We start from the raw sequence: 26,281 nt of genomic DNA on the forward strand, positions 1-26,281 counted from the left end.
CAGAGGGGAATAGAACCCCTTCCCTCTTTGGTGCGATGGAACCTCTAGAATTGCTCCCTTCTGTTTCAGCTCTGTTATATATTTTATTAATAGATTCCTCTTGGATAGTGAAGACGGAAGTCTGGTTGTCCGGAAGTGGTTTGGTGGAAAACTGTTCTTGAATTTCCATCTGTGACCGAATCTGATTGTGGATAATGTCCATAAGTCCTTTATGTAGTTCGCCCAAATTTTGAAGAAGCTTTTTAGCCTGGCGCCCACCTGAGCCGGGTGGGCGGGCGAATTTTCAAAATGACTTTTGCTGATCCCCAGCCAGGGTAGCCTTGGACTTCTGAAACCTGAGAAAGGAAGGTTTTGTGCTCTTCCAGTCCCTTCTAAATTCCCTACCCGGACGATAGGATCTCGATTCCAGGTATTTGTCTGGCAGATTACATTTGAAAGCTGGACCTCTCTGTGCCCTGGGTCTTCTATCGGAAGGAATCAGACCTGATTTCCCTCCTGACACCTTGGAGAGTGCCGAATCTAATTTGGCACCGAACAGGTTCGAACCATCATACGGAATCCTGCACCAATTAGTTTTGGAAGCCGGGTCTGCTATCCATGGTTTTAGCCATAGAGCTCTTCTTGCCGTTACCGAAGCCAGCATTGATCTGGCAGAAGATCTTATAACATCTATCGAGGCCTCTGCCATGAAATCTCCTGCTAGTCTGATTTCCTGCAGAGAAGATATTATTTTCCCCATCTCGACGCCATCCTGAAGGTCCTTCTCTGCTCTGGATGCCCATCCTGAGATGGCTCTGGCCACTGCCGCCTTGGTAATCGCTGGCCTACAGGCTCCCCCAGCCGTAGAATAAGCTTTTTTCAATTCTAAATCCATCTTTCGATCAAGAACATCCCGGAAAGAGACCGCATCCTCGATCGGTAATGTCACGTGACGGGCAAGACGCATTAACGAAGAGTCGACGATGGGAGCATTTATTAAGGGTTTCACTTTTGATTCCTTTAAGGGATACATTTTTGGAAAGGCTAGCTCTTTTATCTGATCTCTCCCACTCGTCCTTGATGAGATCCTCGAGTTCTTCAATGAAAGGAAATGTTTCCGGATCCCTTTTTAAATTCGGAAAATACTTCCGCACCTTAGGGGGATTTGTTGTGTCCTCCTGCCAGCCAATTGCCTCTTTAACAGATTTTTCAAAGGGTTCCACAAGAGAAAAGTCAAAGCCGGCTGACATTTCCTGACTCTCACCCTCCGAGGAAGACTCTGATGCTTGGGTGAGGTGAGGTTCCGCAGAAGATGTGCTGGGAACCGCTCTATTCAAAGCTGGCATTGCTGACTCCAGTAATGATTCCCGTACAGACTCCCTAATGAGGTCCGTAGCCATTCTTGCATCTGCTTCCTTCTCTCTAGTGGCCTCATTGAAACAGGAACGACATGCAAGCTTATCTGGCAAAGCCCACTTACGGCGTCATTCCAGTCCCTCCCTAGCCGCTGGAAGCGGCGGATGTGAGATCGGTGCTCCCGATCGAGCGGGAGCATCGGTAAGAGCGGCGGGAGGTGGCGGGAAGGGGGGACGTCCCCTCCCGCTCCTCCGGCATAACACCCGAACGGCTTTTAGCTTCATTGGTTGTTATGGCTGGAAAGCCAATCGACCGCTCTAAAAAACGGTACTGGGATGATGCCAGCAGGTGTGGGCATCATCCCGTTATACCCCCCGGAAGCCGAGTACGCACATCTGCGTACGCTCGGCGGGAAGAGGTTAAGGGCTCAAGGTATAACAATTATAGCTTACCTAGACTATCTGCTCTTGATAGAACAGTCGGTAGCCCGCTTAAACAAAAGTATGGTCGCCACAGTCAACTACCTGAAATACCTAGGTTGGATTCTCAACCTAGAGAAATCTTCCTTAAAACCATCAAGGAGATTAGAATACATGGGTCTGATCATAGATACAGCCCAGAAAAGGGTATTCTTGCCCCAGGTAAAGATCAGCACCATAAAGGAGCGGATTCAGGTGGTCAGAGCAAAGAAGAATCCTCCTATTGGGCTTTGCATGAGGTTATTGGGAAAGATGGTGGCTTAATTCGAGGCCGTTCCTTATGTTCATTTTCATTCGAGACTGCTGCAAAACAAAATCCTTTTGGCTTGGAACAAGAAGGTCCAAGCTCTAGATTTCCCAGATCCCAGACAGACTCGATGTTTAGATCAGAGCTCTGTGGGGGCCAAACCATGACTTCCAGGACTCCTTGTTCTTCTTTACATTGATGATAGTTCTTATTGACATTGGCTGTATGTTTGGGGTCCTTGTTCTGCTGCAGAATAAATCACATGCCTCCCCAATGGTATGACCGTTGATTGGGCAGTGTTGTAGACCACAGACACAGTGGTTGACCAAGGAAACATAATACAGCAGATGAAAAGTACATCATGCTTACTTCCCTTTGAGAAGTCTGGCCAGAAGTAATCTTCACGGAAGATAAGCCATACCTCAAATGTGGAAACAAGGCTAATTGACCCAACTATGCCCAAAAACATAGGAACGAGGGTGCAGAAAAATGGCAGCAGGTTCTCTGGACTGATGAGTCAAAATATGAAATATTTGGCAGTAGCAGGAGGCAGTTTGTTTGCTGATGGGCTGCGGAGCGGTACAATATTAAGTGTCTTCAGGCAACAGTGGAGCATGGTGGAGGTTCCTTGCAAATTTTGGAGCTGTATTTCTGCAAATGGAGTTGGAGATTTGGTCAGGATTAATGGTGTCCTCAATGCTGAAAAATATTCATCCATCATGCCATACCATCATGGAGGTGTGAATTAGGCCCCAAAATTATTCTGCAGCAGGACAAGGACCTCCAACATACAGCCAATGTCATTAAAGTGGAGGGCCACCCTGAAAAGAAAAATACATTAAAAATTAGAAGAAAAAAAATGTTTTGTTTTTTTTAACTTACCAGAAATGCCTGTTGCTAGGCACATCGTCCTAATCTGCCTCTTCCTCCTCCGCGGAGATCTTCTGTCTTCTCTCCTCCGTGCAGCGTCTTCTGGGTAATGAGAACTGTGTGTCCCAGAACACAGCGCGCCCCATTCACAAAGCGATGCGCAACTCGCGCATGCGCAGTAGGAAACGGGCAGCGAAGCCGCAAGGCTCCGCTGCCTGTTTCCCTTAGCCAAAATGGCGGCGCCGGGACCCGAGAGCATGTTAGTTATCTATTTATTCGGCATAACTTCATATTTCACATTATGAAAAAACATTGGGCTAACTTTACTGTTCCATTTTTTTTAAAGCACAAAACTGTTTAAAAAAAAAAACGTGTTAGAAAAATTGCTGCGCAAATACTGTGCCAGATAAAAAGTTGCAACGCTTGCCATTGTATTTTCTAGTGTCTTTTCTAAAAAAACATATATAATGTTTTGAGTTTTTATGTAATTTTCCAGCAAATAAATGATGATTTTTATATGTAGGACAGAAATGTCAGAGTTGGCCTGGGTGCTCCAGAACAGCTGAAGGTGCTCCCTGCATGTTGGGCCTCTGTATGTGTCCACGTGTAAAAGTCTCACACATGTAATATCACCATACTTGGGAGTAATAGCAGAATGTGTTTTGGGGTGTAATTTGTGGTATGCATATGCTGTGTGTGAGAAATAACCTGCTAATATGACAATTTTGTGAAAAAAAAAATCTTGATATTGCAAAGAATTGTGGGAAAAAAATGACAACTTCAAAAAACTCACCATGCATCTTTCTAAATACCTTGGAATGTTCTCTTTCCAAAAAGGGGTCATTTGGGGGGTATTTGTACTTTTATGGCATGTTAGGGTCTCAAGAAATTAGATAGGCCGTCAGTACTTCAGGTGTGATCAATTTTCAGATATTGGCACCATAGCTTTTGGACTCCATTCAGCTCTTACCCCGCTGTCAGCACTGGTCAGTAGTCATGGCTTTTGAGAAGTTGCCATTGTTATCCCAGCAATGGTCCATGACCAGAGTAAATGAAAGAAAATCTCTTCTACTCTTTCCATATCTCCCACAGGATGAGGATAGGATAGCATTTAGCTGTTTCAGCCTCTATGTTATATAGTCAGCAGTGGTGGCCTGTCCATTAGGGGCACATGGGCACTGCCCCCCTATCCACGCATCCGGTCCCCTGATCTACATACAGGGCGCCTGACTATGGATTTCAGTGGGGGTGGGTGTTTTTTTGAAGCCTGTGATCAGGGCCAGAGGCTCTAATAGGCTTCAAAAAAGGGTGGGCTTGGAGCACAGAGCACTGCGCCCCAATCCCACCCAGTTGTGTGACAATAGCGAATGAATATTTGCCTTTTTCACCCGAAATCTCCTCCCTGCCAATCAGAAAGCGGGTGGTGAGACCCATTTCCTGACTGGTCAAAACATCAGGCGATCCTATTGGACACCTAGGAGGAGGAGAGAAGAGATGCACGGCGGCTTGCATGGCAGAAGCCGTCATGCTGGAGGAGAAGACACCGGGACCGCTGCCTGCAGCCTGCCACTCGCTACCTAGATGGGGTCCGCGGTGCTCGAGGACAACAGGGCCGCTGCCCGCAGCCTGCCACCCAGATGGGGTAAGTGACGGACCAATTGGCAGATGGCGGGTGGAGGGGTAGTGCCGCCCCTGGTTGCCCAGGGGGTGGTTGTTCCCCCCCCCCCCCAAAAAAACACCCACCAGACGCCACTGATAGACAGCTCTGTATAGAAACGGCCTGCTGACAATTAAAACGCATGATGTATCTTATTATTTATGATGTCATCCTATTTGAGATATGATGGATGTAGGTATAAAACAAATGCCTTTATATCAGCTATGTACAATCCTAGATTTCCATATTGGTTACTTACAAATTTTCCAGATTTCTGTATATTGAGGTACATGAGTATATTTGTTTGAAGTTCTTCTTTTGACTATTACAGTGCTGTAATTATTCCCATGAATGGGAGAATACACACGTCTTCCAGATTTTGTCACCAGGCAGCCGGCTCTGAAAACTATAATGAAGCTGTATGTAGGCACGGGCAGAGTTAGTCATAGTATCGGGCACAGTTGCTATAGCAATGAAAGGCATGGCATGCTGGTGACAGCCTGCATTTGTATAGGAGAAATTCTGAGTGTGTGATTAGAGTCAATCAGAAAAAAAATCTGCTTGCCCATTGCAACAAGTCAGAAACCATGGGAGCTCTATAAATATGAACAAAGGGAAGTACAGTAAGTGCAGTGTGGTGATTAGGGATGAGTCGAACACCCCCCGGTTCGGTTCGCACCAGAACCTGCGAACGGACCGAAAGTTCGCACGAACGTTAGAACCCTATTAATTACAATGGACGCGAACGTTCGAAATCTAAAGTGCTAAAGTGACATTTTTTTCTGGAGCAGTCATTTTAATGATGCATAAAGTGAAAAAAAAAAGTGAAATATTACTTTAACCACTTGCAGACCGGACCATTTTGCTGGTCAAAGACCAGACCACTTTTTGCGATTCGGCACTGCGTCGCTTTAACTGACAATTGCGCGGTCGTGCGACGTGGCTCCCAAACAAAATTGACGTCCTTTTTTTCCCACAAATAGAGCTTTCTTTTGGTGGTATTTGATCACCTCTGCGATTTTTATTTTTTGCACTATAAACAAAAATAGAACGACAATTTTGAAAAAAACGCATTATTTTTTACTTTTTGTTATAATAAATATCCCACAAAAATATATAAAAAAACATTTTTTTCCCTCAGTTTAGGCCGATACGTATTCTTCTACATATGTTTGGTAAAAAAAATCGCAATAAGCGATTATTGATTGGTTTGCGCAAAAGTTATAGCGTTTACAAAATAGGGATAGTTTTATAGCATTTTTATTAATCATTTTTTATTATTTTTTTTTTACTAGTAATGGCGGCGATCAGCGAGTTTTATTGTGACTGCGACATTGTGGGGGACCCATCGGACATTTTTGACACATTTTTGGGACCATTGTCATTTATACAGTAATCACTGCTATATAAATGCAGTGATTCCTGTGTAAATGACACTGGCAGTGAAAGGGTTAACCAGTGGGTGGCAGTGTAGGGGTTAAGTGTTCCTAGGGGTGTGTTACTAACTGTGGGGGGGTTGGGCTTTCATTTAGTGTACACTGATCTCTGCTCCAATCACATGGAGCAGAGATCAGCGTCACTAGTTGCTAGGCAGAATGGAGAAATGTTGTTTATACAGCATTACCTCCATTCGGCCGCTCCGTGAGATGATCGCGGGGATGCCCGCGGCGATCGAGTCCGCGGGTCCCGCGATCAGACTCACGGGGTCCCGACCAGCGCGGGAGCGCGCCGCCGGCGGCGCGCTCCCGATGGCAGGGCGGCATCGAATATTGGACGTACCTGTACGCCAATATGCCTGCCCGTGCCATTCTGTCGACGTACATCGTCGTGCGCTGGTCGGGAAGTGGTTAAATATCGTACCTGGGGGGTGTCTAAAGTATGCCTGTGAAGTGGCATGTGTTTCCCATGTTTAGAACAGTCCCTGCACAAAATGACATTTGTAAAGGAAAAAAAGCCATTTAAAACTGCTTGCGGCAGCAACAAGGAGGTAGATTCAGGTATATGCTGTGCAGGAGGCACACTACACTGACTGAATATTAGGCAGATGCCTGTGTTGCACAAATCAACTACACAACACCAGCAATGAGGGGGGGCAGATTCAGGTGTATGCTGTGCAGGAGGCACACTACACCCACTGTAACAGCGCTAGGTTTGGAAGCAAAGCAAAGCTGACACTGTCCCTGCCTATCCTGCTCTCTATGAACGCCGCAACACACTACACAAGGCCGTCGTGCTGGCGGCCTTATATAGTGTGGGGTGTGTACTAAACCCCCTGATCTATAATTGGCATCCAACCTGTGGCCAATTATGGCTCTCCTCGCTGCCGGCTCTGTGATTGGCCAAGCATGTGGGGTCACAGTGCATGCTTGGCCAATCATCAGCCAGCAATGCACTGCGACTGACGCAGTGCATTGTGGGCTGTTCGTATCACACGAATTTGATGCGAACGGCCCACAAAGTTCTGTTTTCGACGAACGGCCGATGTTCGATTCGAACATGGGTTCGAATCGAACACTGGGCTCATCCCTAGTGGTGATCATACTTACCTTTGTGCTGTCCTTTCTGAGATCCAGCTCTCCTCTCACCACACAAAGTAGCCTATTTCTGTAATGGGCACTGAGGATACTTAAAGTGGAATTTTAGTCAGGAAATGAAGTCCTTTTAGGTGACTTCTGGCTGGTCCCTTTTGCAGGTATAGCAGTGTTAAACATTAAAAAAGGATGCCTATACTGTTTCAAATCCAGCAATATACTGTCTAACCCTGCTCTGTACATGCTCAGTTGCTCTCCATTTTTAGGAACTGCTGAATTTGTCGAAGTCAAGCCTTAAAGTGATTGTAAACTTTGTTTTTTTTTTAAAAATAACAAACATGTCATACTTACCTCCTCTATGCAAGGGGTTTGCACAGAGTGGCCCCGATCCTCCTTTTCTGGGATCCCCCATGGTGCTCTTCTCGAGTGCCCTCCCAGAGAGACGCTTTCCATGGGGGGCACTTGTGCGGGTGCGCTCCCGAGTCCTGCTGCTCTGTCCATTGACACAGACAGCAGGATTTGGCCCTGCCCCCCCCCCCCCCCCGCTGCCATGTCACTGGATTTGATTGACAGCAGCAGGAGCCAATGGTCCCACTACTATCAATCTATCCAATGAGGACTCGAGACAGCTGTTGAAGCTGCTGTGCTCATCCCCGTCGCTGGAACAATCGGGCTCAGGTAAGAAAAAGGTGGGCTCTGGGAAGGAGGGGGGGGGGGGTGCTGCTGCACAAAAGGTTTTTCACCTTAATGCATAGAATGCAACCTTTAAAGTGAAATTAAACCCTCCTATCCTTGAGGCCTCATTCACACCATGGCACAGAGAGGTTCGTTTTTCTACATGTGTTCTGCAAGGACACACAAAAAAACAACAACATTGTTCTCTATGTGTCCTGTTCACACCACATGCACATGAAAACTGATGTAAACTTAAATGCACGTATGGGGTGAACGAGCCCTGACAGCCAAGGAAGCTGCTTCTGTTTGAACTACAACTGCCATGGTGCTGCACATGTAATAAGTTATGACACCAGGCATTTGATGGTTTGACAGTTTGGTTGAGGACACAATCAAATGTGACAGTAAGTAATCATGGAATTCCAGGAATGTAACTGTTTTTTGAAACTGGTAAATCGATGGGTTTAGTTCAGCTTTATGATTTACTGCTGCTCAGGGGCTCTGGGCTTCAGTAAAATAGCAGCCTCCAGCAAGAAGAAAAAAGGGGCAATGCTGGAGACAATTTACAGCACACACTCATTTTGGTAGCAAATTTATTAATATAGAATATTCCTTGCTAAAGAACACTATTTTTGTTATAAGTTGTTATGGGTAAAGTTCTGCTTTAAAGCAGTTAGAGACTTTACAGCCTGTTGATTTATATTATACAGATTCTATTAATGGATGGCGGGTGTCTGTGGTACTGTGGGGCAGAAGCGGCTCCAGGCTTTGTGAGGCCTTAGGGAAAACTTAAGCCCCATACACACGATCGGACTTTGTACAAACTTTCCCGTGGACTTTTGTACAAAGGGCGTGGTCCACAAGTTTGTATTGCATACACACGGTCGGACTTTTTGACAACAAACACGAACGTGGTGACGTCACAACGTACGGACGCCACTTCAAAAGAGGACGTTCAATGACTCCAGCGCCACCTTTGGTCAACTTCTGTATTGTAGTCTGATCGTTTGCATAGGTTCTGAGCATGCGTGTTTGTACCTTGTACAAAAGTCCGATGCTTTTGCGTACACACGGTCGGACTTTGCTCCATCAGACTTTTGTTGCCAGAAAGTTTGTCCGTTCGCACAGCCAACAAAAGTCCGATGAAAACAGAAAAAGTTTGTCCGATGGAGCGTACACACAGTCGGATGTTGCTCCAAAACAGCTAATTTGCATGTTTGTTGTCAAAAAGTCCGACCGTGTGTACGGGCCTTTAGACATGAGGCCCCACTGATGCCCTTAAGCTACGCAGCAGGCCTTCCCAGACTGAGATCCTTGTCCGGTGGATGGGAGGGGTGACGTGCATGGACACAACATCACTCCTCATTGGCTGGCAGACAGAACATCAGGAGTCTTAGGTTACGCGAGAGGTGAGTGTAACAGGGCTCTTAACGTTGCCTGCACACAGCGGCATTAAGATGTCCTGTCAACTTTAAAATAAAGTGCTGCAAATCAGATGTTCGGCACGCTTAAGTGAGACAGGGCTTTTAAGGCTGCCTGAGCAAAGCAGCGTTAAGGTTCCCTGTCAATCAAAACCGGGGTAATGTGTGCAGCACTAGCCCTGAAGGTAATATTGAGTTCCCTGTCTGCCTCAACTTCAAGAACACCCTCAGCCCCTCTGACACACCTGGTTAATTGAATCACTACAGAGACATGTAGAGTATAGTACCTTTCACCTTACTGTAGGATATAGGCAATAAACAATTACACACGTGCTTAGTGGTAGACACTATGGGGGTTATTTACTAAAGTGCACTTGGAAGTAGAGTCACTGTAGATCCGAGGGGGACATGCAAGGAAGATAAAAAAAAACAGCATTTTAGCTTGCACATGATTGGATAATAAAATCAGCAGAGCTTCCCCTCATTTCAGCTCTACCCCTCAGATTTACAGCGACTGCATTTCCAATTTTAAGTGCACTTTGCACTTGTAGTTTGCACTTGTAATGCAAAGTGGATTTTCCTTTCATAAATAACCCCCTATTTGTCTATAATTTGGAATTTGCATAACTGACAAAAAGTTCAGTTCACAAAGCAGAAAAGAACTGCAGCTCTATATCAATAGCAGAAAAATCAATACAAGAATAGGTAAATCCCGCTCTCTGCCCCCCCCGCCCAGCAAATTCCTGACGTCATACATGACACTTTACGGTCTGTTTACAGGAGGGTGGCTGAGTGGACAAAGGTCTGCTGGGCTCCCACTGCCCTTCGCAGTGCTACTTACCATGAAAGCACCAGGCCTGCAGGTGGGAAAGTGGTGTCCGGTAAACATGGGGAAAGGGGTTGCACATTGTGACAGTGGTGGAAGTGATAGGCGGCTTCACAGCCACTCGTATCACTTCCACATGAAAGGCAACAGTCAGCTTTACTAAAGTACATACAATCCCAGCTGCTATAGGGGCTGGGAGTGTGTAAAAAAAAAAAAAAACACTCAGCACTGTAAAAATCTGAATCCCCAGCAAGTGGCTGGGGATAAGGAATTTACTGCCCCCCTATCCTGGTGGCCTGAGCTGGCGGTTTAAGCCACCATATGGTAGTGCTGGCCATAGCCCTGGGGCCGCTACAGTTATAGGGCGGTCTTTAGGCTTGGTTCACACCAGTGTGCTGTGCGACCTTACATGTGATTCGCACCACACTGCAGTGCAAATAACATGTGAAGTCTGTGCTATATGATTTCAGCCATACAGATAGTATGGCTGAATTTGCATCACATTTGCACCAAAGTAGTGCAGGACCCTTGTTTGAACACCCATGCGATCCGATTCATGTCTGAATTGACAGTTCGCACTGCGATATGTGAACCGATCTGGGGGTGTCATTAACTTTGTATTGACACTCCCAGCGGTTTGCATAAGGCAGTATGAACCACCTGTGAGTCAGATGTGATGCCGGAATCCGCAGTGGATTTGCAGGGTTCTCGCACCGCACCTATATAAACAGAGCCTAAGTGCTGGTCAACACTGCAGCGATGCAGGAATCCACTGCATGTTCCCGCATCTCATGTCCCCCGGTGGCAGTTCGCACTGCACTATGCGAACTGCTGGGATTGTCAATTTAAGGGTAATGACACCCCCAAATCAGCTTGCATATCGCAGTGCAAACTGAAAATTGGGACAAGAATCGGATAACATGGGTGTGAACACCAGATCAGAAAAGGGGTCCTGTGCGAGTATGGTCCGAATGCAATGCGAATTCAGCCATGCTATCTGTATGGCTAAAATGGCATCGCACAGATATCACATGTAATTTGCAAAGCAGTGTGGTATAAATCACATCCGATGTCGGACACCGCTGCAGTGTGAACCAGCACTAAGTCCTAAATCTTCATCTCTAATCATTGCTGCACATTGCAGCTGTGAATAGGGTCTGCAGGCAGTATTAAGGCCAACGAATAACAGGGCAGGCAGTTCCTATGGATGGCAGTAATGTCCATCTTACCAGACCCGGGGATACAGCAACAATGCTTCCTCTGATCAGGAGTTAGCTCATTCTGGGTTGCCTGTGGCAACTCTGCTGCATAGTGCCCAGATCTGTAGTCTGGAAATAACTTCATGTTTTTATGTTAGAATGGGGTTTTTTTGTAATGGGGAAGGGGGCTGTAAAACAGTGTGTGTGTGGGGGGGGGGGGGGGGGGGCTGTGGCACTGTGAGGGTTTATGGAAGGGAGAGGGTGTCTGTGGCACCATGGGGGTTTGAGCGTGGGAGAGTCTGTGGCACGGGGGAGGGTATGAAAGGGTGTGGGGTGTATGTGGAACTGTGAGGGTTTATGGAAGGGAGAGGGTGTCTGTTGTACTGTGAGTTTATGGTAGGGAGGGTCTGTGGCACTATAGGAGATTTATGAAAGCCATGCAGACCAATTTGATGCAGTATGGTCTGAGCACTGACAGGCTGACCCCCCACCCCTTAAACCTCTGCAGCAATGCTGGCAGCACTCATGTCTATTTCTTAAAGACAACCTCTGGATATGACGCTGAGCACATGCACTCGACTTCTTTGGTCGACCATGGTGAGACCTGTTCTGAGTGGAACCTGTCCTGTTAAACTGCTGTATGGTCTTGGCCACTGTGCTGCAGTTCAGTTTCAGGGTCTTGGCAATCTTCTTATAGCCTAGGCCAGTGATGGCAAACCTTGGCATCCCAGATGTTTTGGAACTACATTTCCCACGATGCTCATGCACTCTGCAGTGTAGTGGAGCATCATGGGAAATGTAGTTCCAAAACATCTGGAGTGCTGAGGTTTACCATCACTGGCCTAGGCCATCTTTATTTAGAGCAACAATTCTTTTATTCAGATCCTCAGAGAGTTCTTCTAACACTAATGAGTCACATGACACCAGGGAGGGAAAATGGCTAATTTTGTTGCCAGCGGTTTAGACATTAATGGCTGTGTGTTGAGTTATTTTGAGGGGACCGTAAATTTACACTGTTATACAAGCTGTACACTCACTACTTTACATTGTAGCAAAGTGTAATTTCTTCAGTGTCGTTCGGGTCGAACCATTCGCCCAACTCTAGTCTGTAGGGCCTTGGTGGCTGCATGTCTGGATGGGGGTGTGTCTGTGGCACAATGATGTCACAGTACAGGCTGTGAAGTCACACTCCATGCACCTCCCCCTCTTCAAAGTGTGCCTCCCATTAGGACATGTTAGTAATGAACATGAAAACTATACACATAACACAGGCTCTGGTAATATTTATTACAGTGCTCCTCTCTGGTAATGCTGAGATATTCCTATCATCGAACACACACCTCGCTCTATCGCCCTCTGTTGTTCTTCCACCTTCCAGAAGAGCACAACCTCACAGAAGCTTTCTACTGAGCCACCAATCACAGCGCGCCTGCCATCCTGGAGAGGAAGTCTGTAGAGAACGCTCCTCCCAGCCCCCTCGCACACAGCGCTGACTGGTTAGTAGCGGAGCGGTGGGCGGGGTTATCCGCTGCTAGGGAAGTGTATTGCAATCTATGGTTTAGAGCTTCCGGTATAGATTGTGGTCTCCCGGTACCGGAGAGAACGGAGCGGGTGTGGAGTAGCGTCTGCCCAGCACGGCTTGTCTTTGTGTGTGTGGCGGTGTACTCGGGTGACCTGTACTGTTGTGTCTCAGGAGCGGAGCGGACTCCTTACAGCAACAAGTCCCTGAATGCGGTGCGGGGCTCTGCGCTGGGGGCCCCCCCTGACCATAGGCAGCTGAAGGGGCTATGACGTCTGTGGCGGAGGCTGGAGCGGCAGTAGTGGCGGACGGGTCAGTGACATCTGTGTGGAAGACAAGAGGTGACGGCACTGCTGTCCGGGGAGGAGGAACAGCTCAGCCCGGCGGCTCTCCGGTGAGGAAGGTGTGTGTGTGTGTGTGTGTGTGTGTGTGTGTGTGTGTGTGTGTACACCACTGGGGGGGGGCTTTGTGTGATTCCCCCCCCCCCCCCATATCTCCTACATAGACCACTGAGGGAGGGGATGGTCAGGGATGTCATCACTAGTACTTCCTGCACTCACCAATCAGGGATAAGCGTGGTTCTTTGGAATCTGGGGCCCCGAACTTTGTAAGAGCCACTTACTGTCCTTCAGACCTGATGGGGTGCAGACTGTAATTGTGACCTCAGGGTCAGTGGGAGCACAAAATTATCCAGTGCCTATGGTCAGTTGGAGAAATAGTTCCCCCATGGTTGGGTGTCAGTGGGACGAGAAGGAGGGGGGGCGGTTGAGTGTCAGTGGGACGAGAAGGGGGGGCCCCCCCGGTTGGGTGTTAGTGGGACGAGAAGGAGAAGGGGGGGCCACCCGGTTGGGCGTCAGTGGGACGAGAAGGAGAAGGGGGGGCCACCCGGTTGGGCGTCAGTGGGACGAGAAGGAGAAGGGGGGGCCACCCGGTTGGGCGTCAGTGGGACGAGAAGGGGGGGCCACCCGGTTGGGCGTCAGTGGGACGAGAAGGGGGGGCCACCCGGTTGGGCGTCAGTGGGACGAGAAGGGGGGGCCACCCGGTTGGGCGTCAGTGGGACAAGAAGGAAAAGGGGGGGCCACCCGGTTGGGCGTCAGTGGGACAAGAAGGGGGGGCCACCCGGTTGGGCGTCAGTGGGACAAGAAGGAGAGGGGGGGCCACCCGGTTGGGCGTCAGTGGGACAAGAAGGAGAAGGGGGGCCACCCAGTTGGGCGTCAGTGGGACAAGAAGCAGAAGGGGGGGGGCACCCGGTTGGGCGTCAGTGGGACGAGTAGGAGAGGTGGCCCATGGTGGGTGCAAATTGCCCCAACATTGGTATCAGTAGTAGGAATAGTGACCCATTGTAGATGTCAGTGGATGGAATAGTGCCCCCTTGTTTGCATCAGTGGGTAGAATATTGCCCCATCATTGGTGTTAGTAGGAGTAATAGTGTCCCATTGTTTGTGTCAATGGGAGCCACAGTCTCCCATTTTTGGTGTCAGAGCAATATTGCCCCATCCTTAAGTGGCAGCGGGGAGGTATGGTGCCAAATTGATTGTCAGTAGGAGCAATGGTGCCCCTTCGTTGGTGTTAATGAATTGAATGGTGTCTTTTTTTTTTTTTTGTCGGTAGAAAGAATAGTGCCCCTCTTTGGTGTCAGTAGGTGGAATGTTGCCCCATTAGTGGTGTTAAAGAATGCAATTGTGCCCCATTGTTGGTGTCGTGGGAGGAAATGAGCCCCATTGTTTGTCTGTGGTCGTTACAGAACCTCATCAATAGTGTCGGTGGGAGGAATTGTGCTATATATTTGATGCCAATTGTGCCCCATAGAGCCACTTATAATCAAGAAAAGGACCATAGTTTGGGGACCACTGTTCTAGTGTCCCCGCACCTGATATGCACATGCTTGTTTCAGGGTCATGACTCCACCAGGCACTAAGGAAAGGTGAGGATAGCATTCTTAAGGCCCCTTTAACACGGGGCGGATCCACTCAGTGGAGTCCGCCAGCACATTGGGAGATCGCTCCGTTGTCATCCGCCGGCTCAGCGGAGATCAGGTTGGACAAAAACAGACAGCGTGTCCGTTTTTCATCAGATCCCATCCGATCTGCCAGAGAGATGATGACGTATCGACATATGTCTGATTTTAGCGGATTGGATGGCAGGTGTGTGTCAGCGGACATATCTCTACTGACATCCGCCTGCTCATAGGAATCAATGGGAGGCCCGCTCGGTTCCGCCAGAAAAACGGACAGGTGGATCCGAGTGGGCTTATCGTGTGAAAGGTTAAGCTCCTGCATTAAAGAAATCGTCTGTAGTGGCTTATATAGGTTTGGGTGCCCAGCAGTGCCTTTTTATATGTATGATTATACATTGGAGCTTCATTAATACCCTGTTTCCCCTAAAATAAGACCTAGTGTGATTGTCGGTGATAGCTGCAATAAAAGCCCTACCCCCCCAAATAAGCCCTAGTTAAAGTCCTTGTAGGTCTTCTTTTCAGGGTAGGGCTTATTTGGGTGGTAGGGCTTATATTGCAGCCAACACCGACAATCACGCTAGGTCTTATTTTAGGGGAAACAGGGTATCAGTCTGGAAGAAGTTCAGGTGAGTGCGGGGTTAATGGCACACCCCACTGTGCTTCATGGTTACAGATCTGCAGCTTAGGGTATCAGTCTGGAGGCTTTTCTTCCTGTAGTGTTCTGACAGCTGCTCTAGTGTTAGTTGTGAGAGGCAGTGCATGTGTGTGGGAGATGAAGCCTGCTCTGTTTGTTCTGTGTCTGAGGACACTTGGGCTGGCAGAGGAAGTGTGTTTACACTAGATTCTACTTACTAGAATCCTGTGTGCACTCTGATCCTGCTAATCGCCTTCCTCACTGCTCTCCCACATACTTCCTAAAGGGACTGCTCAGTCTAGTATGGGAGAGGCCACTGATGTCCTGCTATTTGGAAAAAGCATGTTCGGGGCTCCCATCCTAGGTCCTTCCTTCAGCCACTGATCTGAAACGAGCAGGAACATTCTAGGTGTCCTAGCACACGGAATGCACACAAGGATAGCAGCTTGTGCATTCAACAATTTTATATATTTGTGGCAGACATTTTAAAGTGTTTGTAATGGTAACAATGGCCTTCTCTTATTTGCCTTAAAGGTGATTATTAAAGTAGAACTATAGGCAAAATTTTCATTTTGAATAGAGCCATCTGTATCCCATTGCGCATATTTCTTCTAATTTCCTGTCTGGTAGCCAAACAGGAAGTGAGAAGAAATCCCTGGAAATTAAGGGAATTTCTTGGGGACCCCCAGGTCACCAGAACAGATCAAGTGTGTGGATGGGGGAAGCGAGCCATTATTTTTTTATTTTTGTTCAACCTCCTGGCTGAACAAAAAAGAAAAAACAAAAAGGACTTGTGTATAGCCAGCCTTACTTTCTACCTGTTCGTGAGCTTAAAGAGGAAGTAAACCCTGATGAGTTTACTTCCTCTTTCATTCCCTGCAAAGGTAAAGCATAATGGACTACTATGCATCGCAAAGTAGTCCATTATGTGTCACTTACCTGACACAGGAGCCAGCGAAGTCACCGCTGTCCCTTGTAGTCTGGCGCATCCATCTTCTCGGTGGGTCTCGCTGCTCCGCCGCTGTCATTTGGCAAAGCTGCGATGACGTCACTCCCATGCATGTACACGGGTGCCGCCACTAGCGGCATATCGCCGTTGACTGCGGCGTGTTCAGTGCGCCTGCGCGCTGCTGTCTACGGTGCATTGCGCTGTAGACAGCGGTGCCTGTCTTTTTTTGGCAAATATCTCCTAAACCATGTAGGTTTAGGAGATATTTCTTGGACCTACAGGTAAGCCTTAATCTAGGCTTACCTGTAGGTCAAAGTTGGTTGTAAGGGTTTACAACCACTTTAAAGTTGTATCTGAGCACAACAAACTCAAAAACCAATTCGCTTTAATATACAAAGCAAACTCACCCATCCATGTCTCCATGCTTTATTTTGCTGAGAAATCACTTTGAAAAACACCCCCTAGCATTTCTGATCGTGGCCTTCTTGAGTAAGGGCAGATGATTCATGTAAAATGTATTTCCTGGAATCCATCTGCCCTTAGCTCAAGCATGCAGACAGGAGTGTATGCTTGGCTGAGAAATCCCCTTCTCCCCTCCTGAAGACATATGGCATATTTTGCTAGGCAAGAAACCAGGAAGTATCTGGGGGAAAAAAAAAGTTAAAACAGAATGCTTAGCATTTATGTTGTAGACTTCTGAGAGTAGAAACGATGAAGTAGTTTACTAAAAGGCACTGGGCAGGGCTGACTACACTCAGTCCACAAAAATGTTCTGCTGTCAACCTACCACAGGGCTTCAATAGGAACTTCTTTCCCTCTCCCCTATGCCCCCCCCCCCCCTTACTTTTTTTTTTTTTGGTGTTCCTCACAACATACGGCCACAGTTTTTTGTAGGGATCCTCCTGGCCCCATGCTGTCCTCTTCTCTGGAGGCCTATTGATATGCTGTAGAGGATACCCTATGGCCTCCTGGGATGCATGTCAGAAGTATCCATGGAGGCTGTGCACAGCAGAACACATAATTCTCACCTAGGCATAAATCAAGGAAGATGTAAAGAAAAGATAAAAAAAAGGGGGGGGGGGGGGCATTATATACATTTTTTTTTTTTTTTTTTTTTTTTTTTTTTTTTTTTTTTTGTATGCATGTTCCGGGGTGATTAGGTTCAAGCGGTGCATGCAGTTTTCCAGAAACGTGCCACTCCAGACTGCTTTTTCAAGGGCATGGCTGCCCACTTTTATTTAAAGGTAACACAAAAGTTCAAACAAACAGTAATCTTCCCTCTCAGGGGGTTCCACCATCATTGTATGAGAGGGGAATCGCTGATACCTGCGTGGTTGCCCCTGGCATTCGCTCTCTCAAAATTACCCAGTTCAAAACCACCAGGAACTCTGATACCATCGCTTGCTAGGACAGTGTCTGAGGAGGGACCACACACACACATGGAAGCCGTTACTCTCTATGGGAGCACTCTAACAGCGACTGTTCTTGCAACACATTTGCCAACACCTTTTTTCAATACATCTGACCTGTCCAACAGTGCTCCAGAGTACCTCTCGTACCCAAGCTTTGTATGGAGCAGTCCAGCGCACTGTGAATGAACTTTCCACATTAACACCAAACATCGCATTAAATGATTCAAGCATTTGCGATTTCTGCACAGTACAGCCTGCAATATCCAGCTCCACTCAGCCGTACCCCATGGTACCAGTTCTCCAAACACAGGAGAGGACGGCAGGATATATACTGGCTGTACACTCCATGATGCTAACATTTCATTAATCATGTCTGTCACAAAATGCACATTTTCTATTTTTTTCATTGTGGGCACCATTTCCACTGTACGTTTACACTCACTCAGACCTTCAGTCATGAGAGGTTTAGTCTCTGCAACAACCCGTGCACCTGGGCCTATAGGCTGTTCTGCAGGCACCTCTCCTGGCACAGCAGCCATCCCATCTACGACTTTTAGCCTTAAAAGCTTCTTCCAGCATTGCTGTTAGTCTCTTGGCCAAATCATCCCAGTAGGTATTGCTCTGTTGGACTACCTTGTCCCAATGAGACCTGGACAGACCAAGAGCCTCAACAGCATCTGAAACACTGCTCTTGTCAGTTTTACACTTCTCAACATTAAACACAACACTTTGTGTCACCCTGCTTTGTGGCAACACATTTTCAACCACGCCATGTTGCTGTACCACGCCATGTGATGTTGCAGAAATGTCTCGGCTGCCCAGCTGAGACAGCAGCATGGCGTCAGTGGCTCCCGCTGCTGTCAATCAAACTCAGTCAGCCAATGAGGAGAGAGGGGGTGGGGCCAGGCTGCGGCCCAGTGTCTAAATGAACATGGGGAGCTGTGACTCTGCTCTGGTTCCCCCATAGCAAGTTGCTTGCTGTGGGGGGCACTCAGCAGGAGGGAGGGGCCAGGAGAGCCAAAAAGGGACCCGAGAAGAGTAGGTTCTGGGCTGCTCTGTGCATATCCACTGGACAGAGCAGGTAAGCATGACATGTTTGTCATTTTTAACTAGAAAAAAAAGAGACTTTACAATCGCTTTAAAAGTCAGCAGCTACAAAAAAGGAGCTTCTGACTTTTAAAATAAGGACACGCCTGCACAGGGATCCAGCAATGTCCTGAAATGAGACGATTCTTAAAGGGGTTGTACTCCCAGCGATGACGTGGCAGGCTTCAGTTTCAAGTAAGTGACACAATGCATAGTAGCCCATTATGCTTTACCTTTGGAGGGAACTAGAGGAAGTAAAACCTACAAAGTTTACTTCCTCTTTAAATCAGCTTCAGTTGCAGTAAGGGAAACAGACAGTGAAGTCGTGCGGCATCACAGCCAGGTTTCCTATGGTGCATGCATGAGCCATGCTGCACTTTGTGTCCCAGAAGACTGCGGGGCTGTTAGAACTTTTGCACAGATCGCTGCGGGACATCTGACCAGATGTGTGAGCGAGTATCTGTCAAAACCGGGGACCTGCCCCCCCCCCCCCCCAAAAAAAAGTGGCAAATGTGACAGTGGAGGGGGAAGGATGCACACAAGGGGTGCTTCCCCCTTTGGGTGGAGTTCCGCTTTAAATGGCTAAAACACAGGAGAATAATCATGTATTGCAGAAGTAAATTTTAGTCCCCATTTGTGCTTTTTTGTTTTTTAAGATTTGGTGCTTCAACTAGCAGAGGTGAGTATAGGGTTAATGACACCACCCACTGTGATTCATGGTTACAGATTTGCAGCTTAGGGGTACCGGTCCAGAAGCTTTTCTTCCTGCAGTGCCCTGATCCTTTGATCCCCCAGATACCAGGCATAGAGTCCTGTGAGCCCAGCACACTCTGTAGGAGATCAGAGAGCAGAATGCAGCTGCTGGGAGTATTTCTGCACCATAATGTTGAAGCTGCAGATTCAATGATTAGGAGCACAGAGGTGAGTGTAATTAACACCTTACTATGAGCTTTATCTCATGCACACGTAATGGACTTCTATACTTGAGTGACAGAGTGTGAATGTATGGTGTTAAAGATTTGTAATAAGCTGAACGAATCGATACGGATGCCTGCTCAATAAAATGTTTGCGTGGGTTTACCCTCTCTGGATAGAAGAATAAGTGCTGGCTTGTTGAAGCTGCATGCTCCTTCTTTAGTATATCACCACCAGGTTGGTAAGCACTCTATGGATCTTCCTTCTTGTAGCACTTGAGAAAAGGTTGCCACTTGAAAAGTTGGACGTTTGACTGTTCCAGTTGTATAAGAACACCACAAAAATAACAGCAGCCCGGAGTATAAAAGTCCATTCTGTTTCTTTAAATGAACCAGAGTACGACATGTCTCGGGGCTAAAACCTTCTAACTTTGAGGGCTTGTTAAGTATTGTAGCCATTTTCGGCAGGGCTGACATACATTGTAAGGAACACTGCATGCATGTGCCGCAATATGTCTGTAAAAGTTACCCTTTCCCCTTCTACCTCATTTATACTTGCCTAAAATTTGGATTCAGAAATCATTTACACTTACTGCTGCAGTTGAGGGAAGGTCATTTGTTACAAGGCACACATACTTGGTGAAATTTTAATATCGGTGATAAGGGTAGTATCTGTAGATAGGGCTGAAATGGAGCCCCGACATTTCCGATTGAGAAACAAAGGGGCCAAATGTGATTGACCAGCTACAAAAGAATGTTCAAATCTAGTGAGCATTTACAGACAGCTAATTTATGCTCATGTATTACCTGTTCATGTAAAATGTAATATGGAAGGGAGTCCCTGTATAGCGCACTTCTCCATACCTATTAAAACCAGAGGACCAGCAGTGGGTTACACAGTTGAGAGGTGAGGAAGTACAGGTGTGATGACCTCTTAGGCCAGGCCATCGGTACTCAACCTGCGGCCCTCCAGCTGTTGCGGAATTACAAGTCACATCAGGCATTGCAGTTCTGACAGTTACAAGTAAGACTCCCAAAGGCAGAGGCATGATGAGACTTGTAGTTTCACAACTGCTGGAGGGCCACAGGTGGAGCACCCATGGGCTAGGCTCACATCTCTGTGGCTGGGGAACACGTGCGTTCCCAACCTGCAGAGTAACGCTACACTTTAGCAGATGTACGGGGTTGCCAATAATTCCTAATGACATCTGCGTTGTATTTCCACGCTAAGTTTTAGCTGTTGTCGGACCTCTTCCCTGCAGCTGCTGTGGACTGATGCAGGGGAGAGCACATGACTGGACTGAAAATGGGTAAGTATATGCATCCTCCCCCTCCCCCCTTTTTATTTATTTTTTTACACACACAGGTTAGTCATAGGTGTAAGGAGGGCCGAGGGGCAGTTTTAAGGCTAGTTAGGTTTTAAATGGAATTCTACTTTAACTATTAAAGTGGTTGTAAACCCTTACATATAACCAGTAAAGGAAATGTCCTCAGGTGATATAGAGATGAATCAAATCCTCCAATATGTAAGTGGAGTGCCACCAAAAAGTGGAACTTCCGCTCATTTGATTCCCCCCCCCCCTTCCAGTGCCACAATTTGGCACCTTTCAGGGGGGTGCGGATACCTGTCTAATACAGGTATCTGCACCCACTTCCGGGAATAGACTCCCGTGATGCCCCTTCCCGCAACCCCTCGCTGTCTCCTGAGAAACGCACGAGTCCCAGGAGAAAGCGGGGACCACTTACAACACACAGCGTGACATGCGCACTAGGGAACTGAAGTCGCAACGCTTCACTTCCTGATTCCCTCAATGAGGCGGTAGCACGCGAGAGCCGAGCAATTGCTCGGCTTCAGCTGCTGATGTCGCTGGACTGTGGGACAGGTAAGTCTCCATTTATTAAAAGTCAGCAGCTGCAGTATTTGTAGCTGCTGTCTTTTAATTATTATTATTATTTTTTTTTTGGTGGACTCCCTCTTTAATTGTACCTGTCTATTTGCAGTCTTCTCTTCTCTACAGACATTCAGAATTTAAAATTATAAAGCGTTTTCTGAGCTTTCAGAAAACAAGGCAGAGAGTTAAAATGACACTTTGCACACCACTGAAGCTGAAGTTGTCAATCTATTGGAGGTCCTTCCCCTGTCAACATTTTTCTCTCAGGATAATTTGATTCACGCTGATAGCACAGGAACAAAGCAGCAGACAGAAATGGCACTTGGTGCTCTTAATAGTGACAAGTACACAATATAGAGAGATATACTTTGTTCATATTTTATATCTGAGGTTTACAAACACTTTAATGTAATTTGCTTTTGAGGATTAATGCTGTTAGTGAACATTGGTGACCAAAGTGGATAGTTATTGGATTGCTTGTCAGTGGCGCTGTCCTCTGTATGTCTGACTTGCAGCATCTTTATGGCAGAGCAATGCGCAATGATCGAATGGCTGACATCACCGCAGCTGATCATTAGCTACCACCAAAATGTGAACAGTGTCATTTATTTATTTTTTGTCTTATTTTTAGATAAACCGCTAATGCAGTGAGTGAAAAGAAAAATAATACATCCGTACAAAAAGAAAGGTCAGAGTTGCAGATGGGGATTCAGTTTCAAGCTTAACAATGTACTTCTTTGTATAAATCTTGCATATGAAATATATTTTAGAGAACTGTCTAAGTTTTTATTTTATTTATGAAATGTGAATTTTGGTTATTGTCATTTTATACATCCTTGTCTGTATTTCATGAACATTCCTGACATTTTTCTGGTTGATAATCTGATTAGTTCAGTAACAAGGTTGAGATTTGACTAGTACATTTTTTTTTTTTCTCTTGCTGTAGCTATGCTGGTAAGCCATGATGTAAAGCCGGCCATAGACATTTTGATATTCATGCAGTTTAGCAGGCACCGGCCAAATTTCGATCCATCTATGGAAAGGCTGGTTGTCTGGAAGTTGATCTATTGACTTTAGTACAATGGCAGGGAAGCCTCATGCTGTCGGAATACAATGGTGCTGCCGGAGGGATTACCCCATCAACACTAAATGTGTTGATTGGGAAATGAAGCATTTTTGTTGTTTGTTTCTTTACCCATGGTTGAAGGAAAGAAAATTGCATAATGTACGGGCAGCCTAAGTTGCAGATGTGCCAATAAAAGCAGTTTAATGGTAGACTACAGCACAAATAAGGATCTAATGTACAGTTTTGGATTTTATATAGTGATATTATTGCATTGTCATAATTGACACTTTTCATGCAATTTTGAGTTTAATTACCATATTGCATTTTAATCGCATTGGGTTTAGCAGTTTTATAACACTTGTGGACTGTTTGATTTGGTGCAACTTTGGATTGCCTTTCATACTGCTGCTAAGCAGCCACTGTACGACGTTCAGGAGGTGATTTTGCAGCCTATTAAATGGCTGTGGGGTGTATTTATTTTTTATATTTTGCAGTTTAATTATGAACGTGATGCAAAGTCCTTATCCCAGCGGCGCCATATCCACTTGTAGGTGGGCGGTCGGGGTGTAGAAAGGCAGAGCAACCACCTGTTTTTGCTGCCTCATAATAAAGGAGCCTAAATTTGTTGTGTTTACAGCATATGGACAGCCTCATTCAGCTGTATTTTGGTCCTTGGCATCTCAGCTACCTGCGTTTTTTTTACCTCCCCTGGCCAGCCTATGTAAAAACATGTGATACAGACTGTGGCTGACTCTTGCAGTGATCACTAAAGCAGCTGCCAACCTCCTGTTCACAAACTGGGACTTGAGCTAGGAAGTTAACTTTGGGTGTGGTCTGTCCTCGGCCTTGGGGACCCAGAACTAAATTAGATGGGGCGAATTGCCAATGTGGCTAAATTGTACTGAGGGAGTGCAGGGGTCAGGCTTGTGCAACTTACAAGTTATAAGGTCAGGAGTGACACAAAGAACAGGTAATGCACAGGGTTTAGGAGTGCATAAGATGCAGAGGGCAAGGGTAAGGAGTGTGTAACACAGAGCACACAGGTCAGAAGAGTGTAATGCACAGGTAAAGAGTGTCAGTAGACAAAGCACAACAAATATTACCTCGCCCCCAGGCCTAAATTACCACCACCATCTGATTTTGTGTTTAGATGTTCAGCAGACATGGAAAAAGTGCTCGGTTATATAAATGTGTCTCCGCACCCCCCCCCCCCCCCCCTTCTCCTTAATGGAGTGTTACCTTGCACTGTATTCAGAGAGGTCAAATGGTTTGAAATGGGTCAAAGGCTTTTACATGCCATTCCATGCTGATTACACACTATGGGACTTAATCTCCAGCATACCTTCCTATTGATTAAATGAAATGCTGCAGGTTTAGGATCATGTACTCATAACATACTTTGCAACCATGAATAGAAATAGGTCATCTGTACTCCTGAACAGTTTTTAATTTGGGAGTGACAGATGATGGCTGAAAAGTGTTTGTGTCAGGTTGAGAATGCCTGGAGCAGTTTCCTGCAAATTTATTACATTTTCAAATGGCATTTTATAAAGTGTGTGTATTGGCATGTACACTATATTACCAAAAGTATTGGGACACCCGCCTTTACACGCACATAATCTTTAATGGCATCCCAGTCTTACTCCGTAGGGTTTATATTGAATTGACCTGCCATTTGCAGCTATAACAGCTTCAACTCTTCTGGGAAGGCTGTCCACAAGGTTTGGGATTGTGTCTAAAAGAATGTTTAACCATTCTTTCAGAAGTGCATTTGTGAGGTCAGGCTCGCAGTCTCCACGCTAATTCATTCCAAAGGTGTTCTGTCGGGTCGAGGTCAGGACAGTCAACTTCAATCACCCCAAACTCGCTCATCCTGTCTTTATGAACCTTGCTTTGTCCACTGGTGTGCAGTCATGTTGGAACATTCCCAAACTGTTCCCACAAACTCGGGAGCTCTTAGGTAGTGCCACAGGTGTGCTTGTTAATATAACAGTAAACTTAGCAGCCATCTTTCCTTGCCTACCTTTGTGTCTTTTAAAGTGCGCCAATAGCAGCCATATGGGTCCCTCATGACAAATGTCAGGATGGAGAGCAGCAGGAGATGTACAGACATCCATTTGCTGATTATCCCTATGAGGAATAAACACAGAAGTGCTCAGCTTTGAGCCTTTCTCAGTTCAGAACTATCAAACCTCAGCCTCTGTCCAGGAGGTGGTTGGATGCTATCAGGACTGAGGACATCTAGTGGCAGACAAAGTACTGATGGTGAATATTGCAACAAATGTTTGTTTTATTGTTTTGAATGGGCTATTCATTTTTGTCTTTTTGACTCTGGTTCTGCTTTTAGTACTTTTTGTTCAGTTTTGTGTTACTTTGTATAGTGAGAAACATTCTTTCCCTTCACATGTTTGCACTGGCTGCTAAAATGAGGAACAAAGCCAGATCATAGGTGATTAACTATATTTGTCAAGGGTGGGTGCAGAAGGTGATAGTAAAAGTTCAGCCACCGGCTGGCATCTTCCAGGAGGCAGGGTAGAGACTCTGTAGTGTAGAGGATAAAAGAAGTCTTTTTAAAGTCTTTATTTTGTTTGATTGCAGGATTGGCGGCACACGAAAAGAAAAGATCTTACATGTAGCCAGTGGCTTTTATAAGGACGTCAAAGTAAAATATTGTATTATAGCTTGTCACGGTGCAGCTGTTTCCTTACAAATTCTAACTTCGCATTGAGGTCTGCTAATATACAAATAACTGGATATTAGAAAACCAAACATACAGAATCATTTCTTTTTTGAGACTGTCCTACTTTTAAAGTCCATGTATAGGGATAGCATTGTCATCGTACTGCAGGAAACACCCGATGGTGGCCTCTTCCGATATTTTCATAAAAGCTGCAGATTAAAAATATTGAAAATTTAGTTTTATAAATACAATAGCTTAATTTGAAGAGTATTGGCCATCAACAAAAGTAGCAGCAGTTGCTCACTGACTTGGGAGAGCCAGAGCTGCATATCACGTGACTGGGATGGATTAAAAATGGGTAAGTACACAGATATTCTTTCTCATTTTTTATTTCATACAGGATAGGAGGGAGTGGGGAGGGAACATTAAAAAAAAATAAAAAAAAATAAAATAAAAATCATAGTTGGGCTCTTCTTCCACTTTTAGATCTTGAAAATCATTGAGAACCATGTTGTATAGAAGTCCTTCCCTACCACCATTATGAAATGTACTGTGTGAAGCCTATGTTTGTTTTCGGTAGCACATTCTGTTTTTCTTACTGTTTTTACATCTATGGCCCTCTTGAAGTTTTTCCTCCTTACTTCCAGTTATGGTAATCCATTATCACCAGTAGCACAGTCAATTAAAACCTGACGGATTCTCACACTTAATTCTGTATGTTGACTGGAGTTCCACTTTGTTACTGTGACCACCTTGTAGCTTTCTGTATTTATAGCCGAGTTGCCTCCATGTATTTACAGGAGCACCTTTTTATTATCACAACCCTGTTCTTGCATCAGTGTTCTCAGTCCCCCCCCCGTTCACATTGGTTTCACATTAGTATGAACTCGAACCCCCCCCCCCCCCTTATATCTCCCACAGCTATCACCCCT

The 26,281-nt window shown here is 46.1% G+C and overlaps 1 protein-coding gene across 4 annotated transcripts in view; it reads left to right on the top strand.

Annotated features, from left to right (window-relative positions):
* The window catches only part of ATP2C1 (ATPase secretory pathway Ca2+ transporting 1), a 204,974-nt gene that overhangs the window by 20,367 nt on the left and 158,326 nt on the right, over positions 1 to 26,281 (top strand). Inside the window, exons 1-2 of one of the 4 annotated variants that reach the window (XM_077491507.1) lie at positions 13,074 to 13,153; positions 22,235 to 22,291. The exons of 1 other annotated variant lie outside the window; for it this stretch is intronic. Coding sequence is in view for 2 of the 3 variants with exons in the window: in XM_077491504.1 (XP_077347630.1) it covers positions 13,028 to 13,162 (135 nt within the window). In the remaining variant the exon portion in view is untranslated. Of the gene's footprint in view, positions 1 to 12,759; positions 13,163 to 22,234; positions 22,292 to 26,281 lie in introns of those variants that run through there. 2 more of the 4 variants (XM_077491504.1, XM_077491505.1) reach the window with 2 other exon arrangements.

The sequence above is a fragment of the Lithobates pipiens genome, unplaced genomic scaffold, assembly GCF_037356315.1.
Source record: "Lithobates pipiens isolate NorthernLeopardFrog02 unplaced genomic scaffold, aLitPip1_a1.2 Scaffold_19, whole genome shotgun sequence".
In the NCBI taxonomy this organism is placed as follows: Eukaryota; Metazoa; Chordata; class Amphibia; order Anura; family Ranidae; genus Lithobates; species Lithobates pipiens.